The sequence below is a fragment of the Arachis stenosperma genome, chromosome 1, assembly GCF_014773155.1.
Source record: "Arachis stenosperma cultivar V10309 chromosome 1, arast.V10309.gnm1.PFL2, whole genome shotgun sequence".
Lineage (NCBI taxonomy): Eukaryota > Viridiplantae > Streptophyta > Magnoliopsida > Fabales > Fabaceae > Arachis > Arachis stenosperma.
Window position 1 is genome coordinate 57239749 of NC_080377.1, and position 6000 is coordinate 57245748.

A 6000-nucleotide genomic window follows, 5' to 3' on the forward strand; every position below is an offset into this window, starting at 1 on the left:
ATTCTTATTGTGAATTTGTGGCTGTTTCTTATAATTGTTTATGATCATTCTATGCAGTCTCTGAAGTACAAACTTCTCTTAAGTTGTTAAGATAATGTATACTAAATATAAAATTTGTCAATTACATTTGAGTTGTTTTACATTTCATCCTAAAGATAGTATTTCTTTAGTCTTATTGAACTGGGACTGTACATTATTTGTAAGTAGTATAAGCGGTATTTAGTTTCAATTTTTCATAATATATCTTGAAAACCTCTTTTAGTTTCAATTTAGATAAGATCAAGTAGCTTATAAATTTCTGCAACGAATCATAGAAGTATATAAAGATATGATTGTGCTAGTTTTAAGTCATGATTCAGATTTTAATAACATAGAAGTTTACTTTTGTAATTGCTCTTGATCATCATACAGTTTAAAGAATTTGGCTAGTGTATCTAAACATTGAGACATTAAGCGCTTGTTCAAATGTGTGCCGCACTTTAATATAAACACCACAACTCTGCAAAATGTGTTTGAATGTTGCATGAATATTATTAATGTTGCATCTTTTTCTCATGTTATGGCTGAACAGGTGGTATTTATTTATTTTTCGCTTCTAATACTAATTACATTGAAAAGGAAGAGTATATCCTCCATTTGATTTGCTGGGGCCCTTATTGGCCTTAGATATTTCCTCTTATTTTGTGATGTTTTCTTTTATTATTAGCTCTTCTCTTTTGTAAGTTTGCATGTAGCTAGGTGATGATCATATATTCATATAGGTTGTGTTAATGATAGAAAGTTACCAAGAAACCTGATAAAATGATAGAAAGTGATAGGAAGAGTATATCCATATATTCATATATTCACCTGATAAAATGATAGAAAGTGACCAAGAAACCTGAAAGTATGCCTAGAAAAAGTATATAATGCTCATGCAATCCTTTGATATACTTGTTAATGGTTGCAAACAAGAGGATCCTAGTGATCCCTTTATGATTTCACATACTTGTGTTAATGATATACGGTTATTATTTCAGCAGAGACGGCTATTCTGTTGAACCAGGATCTTGTATTTGGCACCACATCAATAGAAGACTTAGTCAAGTAAATGGAATACACACTTTGGCATTTTGGGACAGTCTACTTTGTTTTATAAATTTATAATATAGATTTACTCTTAAATCTTTTTTTTCTTGTAGTATTATTTATGTATTGTGGTTCTGATCTCCGTTCTCCAACAGCCATGCTTTTATTTTGGAAACACAACCTAAAATTCGTCAAGATGCAGCAAAATTGACCTAAATGCAAAAAAAAAAAAAAAAAATTCGTATTCGCAAAATTAAAATTCAAAAATCTTGTTTGGGAAAATATTTAATTTTTATTTATCTTAAGAAAAAAAATCCTATATATATATATATATATATATATATATATATATATATATATATATATATAATTTGAAAAGAAATGAAAGCCTCAGCAAACAGCATGACAAAAATCATCATAAGTAACCCCAAAAGAAAAATCATAAAAGACTGTCTATTTCCATGCAATATTCCTATTGCAAGTTGAAGTGTTTGCTTCTTGTTAAACACATAATTTAAAACCATGAGTTTGCTTCTTGAAATGTATAGCTGAACACAGATTTCGCATTGTTCTGCTACAATGACAAGTAGAGAAGTTTGGTTAACGGTTTGTCGCTTTCCATGCTAATCAGACCTCTACACACAGCGGTGTTCCACTCCACTGAGAATTTCTACACAAGGAATAAAATGCAGGGAACAAACAAAGCACAGAAGGTACAGGCAATGAAACTGCCTCAAGTGAATTAATAATTTTAATATAAATCCCTAATATATTATTGTCCAACAATCAAAACAATTCCCCAACTCACTAAGGTACACATTAATACACAATGATCTTCAATATCGGAAGTTCATGGCCGCTCTCAACTGCAAAAGTATGCAATTTAATGCACAGGAGACTTCCAGAAAGCGCTCCACAAAAACAAATGATTAAATTAGGCATCGTGATCATCCAATGACACATAGATCATCCTGCATAAAATGCACATGTAATATAAGAATGATAACATCTATTGCTGATGAAAAAACGATGCTTATTTTGTAGTAGGCATACCAGAATATGGAAAGGAAGAGGAGCAAAACAAGATAGAAGAGCTTAATGAGTCGTTGCTTCTTTTCCCGAGGGAGCAAGTTGAATATCTCTGTAACATCAACCAAATGCTTTCCTTGATTGTACCTGAAACAAAGGTACAAAATACATCAAATAAGTAGGATTCAAGTGAGAAAATTCAAATCTATTATGACATAATGTATGACAATAGCAGAAACACAAATATAACAAGTTCTCTCCTTTGATAGTCTAACTGTGGCGAATTCTGAGACCATCTACTGAACAAGCAGCATGTGCCTCAATACTTGAGTGTTACTGGCCTGCTGCAGCAGCATCGATCAATTCTGCCACTAGTTACCAGTTTAGAGAACAAACATTCTTCCCCTCAAATAGATATGTTAAGAATTGTAGCCTACCTAGCAATGTTCTAATATATAAACCAAAATGCTGTTTGTGTCTGTTAAATCTGTTTTTTATTTATGCACAACAAAAATATCACTCCTACTTTTGTGCTAGTCAGCAATAGAGATGCTAATCGTTGGGTAATTGAGTTTGGTTTGATGCAGAAACTGCACTAATCCACAACTATTAGAAACCAAACAGAGACCTGGAAACTTATTAAAATGGCCAAACTTAATCACTGACCCTGGTATCAAACTGACCAAAGTACCAAACTTAACAACTGATCCCAGATTGTTCAGTTCTTAGTTCTTACGAGACAAAAAATGAAGTTAACATCATAAACTCATTAGTTATAAAGCTGAAATAAATGGGTTAGTTAGCTTGGCTTTCGTTCTCTTCAAAGAATACACTTAAACTGAAATGAAGAAGAATGAAGGACCAAAATATCCAAATCCAAAATTCAAACACTCCTCCCTCACCACACTACTGTACATGGATACCCACCAACAAAACCAAAAATGAAGTTACAATCATCCTCGGCTTATCTCATGTCAGAAAAGAAGTTATTACTATTCTAGGCAGTCATACATATACGCTGCAGAGGAATGAAAACATCATCCTTATTCAATTTGCTGTCTATAATGTAGTAGTTCCAATTAGGGGCTCCACAAAACATAATATTCATACTTCAGTTATTGTAATCATTCCGAAACAAAAAAAACTTGCTCAATTCATGTTTAGAGTTGATGGAAAACTTACAATCTATAATTGTAGTAGAGGTAAGGAGCACAAAATAGTGACATAACCCAATGCCCTGTTATAAGGTAGAAGCAGCATAGGACACCTTGTGTTATAAACTCAGGTAAAATCACTTTGTTTATTCGCGATGAGGAATCGTAAGGATTTATATAATCAAACTCTAGATCTGCCAAACACATTAACTGCAACAGATATAAAAAGGAAAAGAAATAAGTTAGCTTACGTTAGATAGCAAAAAAACAGAAGCTTGATAATAAGCAAACAGCTGCAAGGACAATTTGGTGGCATTGCAAAGAACACTTAACTAGAACATGATAGACCAACATGAAGAACATACAATCATAAGAAACTCAGGTCCTCTCTACTAGTTGTACCTAATTCAAAATTAGACTAAATAGCATACTCTACTTAACTACGATCATATTTTTCCAGTCTTAGAACTGAGTTTAATATACAAAAATTTCACATGCATTCTGGCCATTGAATCACATCTTCTGAGGAAAATTACACAAAAAAGAGCCCCATCGTACCACAAATTTTCATTCTTCACTGTCTTCTGTTGCAGAGAAAAGTAAAAGTTTCACTTTTTAACCTATTTTGAAAGTAAATTTCTTCTCGTTCATCAACTTCAGAGAATTAATGAAGCTTAACACCCAAAAGAGAGAGAACGAGTGAAGCCTTTTTTTTTCTGAAACCGATACCTAAAATCTATTACCACAAATGAACAAACTAACCAGAGAAATTCTTTCCGTTGCAAATTAAGAACTCAAACAAAAATGCACATAAAAGAGGGGTTGTCGTTTGGGAAATTTTGACCTGGTAAATAACGATGACAAGCAAGGCAATAAGGATGAAGAAGGAGATGAGCCACGCAAACAGATCAGCCATATGCTATTTCTCCCTCTTCTCCTTCTTTTCTAACTTACAATTTCAGGGCTTTTCACTTCTCTCTCTTCCACGCAGTGGTGTGAGAGTGCGCACGATAGCGGGTGTGCAGAGCTCGTGCGCAGTGCGCACGGCTTGCTCGATTTGAATAACTGAATGTAAGTAGTGAAAGGCAGAGAGAGAAGCAGAAGGCAGAAACCTAGAACCAATGGAAGGCTTGGAGGATCGGTATTCACTATTCAGTTCCGCAAGTAATCGGGGGAGGAAGCTAAGAATCCTGTTCCAAGTTGAATTTCACACACTCTCCAATAATCATTCTACTAAGAGTTTGTTTAGGTGAGCACTTCTCAAAAAAAGATTTTTTTGAGTTTTTTTTTTTTAAGATTTTATAAAAAATAAAAATAAATTTATATTTGGATATCTTATATAAAAGATTTTTTTATTTATTAATTATATTTGAATATAATAATATAAAAATATTTTTTTATTTATTTATTATATAAAAAATATTTTTTATAAAAAAAAAATTAAAAAAACATAAATTATAACTTTTTAAAAAAAGATATATTTTTTATTTTTTTAATATTTTTATGGATTTTTTTAGGTGAGTTTTTAAGAAAAGATTTTTTTTAAGTTATCTATTTTTAAAAGATCTTGTAGAAAAGTAAAAGTATTTTTATATTTGGATATCTCATACAAAAAGATCTTTTTATCTATCAATTATATTTGGATATAACAACATAAAAGTACTTTTTGTTTATTTATTACATGAAAAATATCTTTTTTTTTAAGGAAAAAATATTTTTTAAAAAAGATGTAAATTACAGCTTCTCAAAAAAGATGTTTTTCTGATTTTCTAGTGCTTTTAATTTTATTACTCGAAATTTGCCAAACACGCTAAAAAATAAAAAAAAAATTATTTTTCATTGAAAATTTTTTTTTATCAAAATAATGGCGCCCAAATAAGCACTATTTTTACTATTAGAAATTTGTCAAACATATTAAAAAATATATTTTTTCATTAAAAAATTTTTTATTTTTATCAAAATAATAACGTCCAAACAAATACTAAAAAGAAGAGTGGAATTAGCTAAATAAATATTAAAATTAGTATTAATTAAAATTATTAAATTTTTAATAAGTATCTTCAAAATTTGAGAAATATTTTGTATTTTTATGGAAGCTTTTTAAATTATCAAATTTACCAAATACTTATAACAAGTTTAATAACTCAGGTTATGCTTTGGAGTTATTTTTTAATATATATTACTATATATTTTAGAATAAAAAATGTATGAGACTAATTAATTTATTAAAAAATAATAATATAAGAATTTAATTTTGATGCACTATCAGTATAAAGTAATTTTACATGCGCATCTAATTATATAACGTCACATCAGTAAAAATAATTAACTTTAAAATTATTCTGTTTATCCAAAAAAACGAATGTGATTATACGATTGGATAAAAGATCTTACACTATCAGTCTATCAAAATTAAACTCATAATATAATCTTAAAATACTTTTTGATATTAAACAATTCAAAAAATAATTACCAAAGTTGCAATATTGTTATACTAAAATAATTAAAAAATTTTTATCATAATTTATAGTTATTAATTTATTTTTTGTACACTAAACTTTTGGCTGTACTCTCACGTATAATATGAGATTCTTTTTTAAAATAAATAATTTAATTCTTTTCTTTATTGATATATGGAATTTGTAGAGTATTTACAATTTTGTATTACTTTACTTATCTTATTTATAGGTAAACGAGTTGAATTTAAATGTATCTTATTTATACTACGTTTTGGGATGAATGTATCACG

General features: G+C 29.4%; 1 protein-coding gene across 1 annotated transcript; it reads right to left on the bottom strand.

Moving 5' to 3' along the window:
- Positions 1–1524: 1524 nt before the first annotated feature.
- Positions 1525–4468, bottom strand: LOC130979539 (protein cornichon homolog 4). The gene is made up of 4 exons (XM_057903031.1): positions 4096–4468; positions 3280–3461; positions 2122–2244; positions 1525–2039 (listed from the first exon to the last, which is right to left on the bottom strand). The coding sequence occupies exons 1-4, from the start codon at positions 4165–4167 to the stop codon at positions 2003–2005; spliced, it is 414 nt and encodes a 137-aa protein (XP_057759014.1). The 5' UTR covers positions 4168–4468; the 3' UTR covers positions 1525–2002.
- Between the last annotated feature and the right edge of the window lie 1532 nt (positions 4469–6000).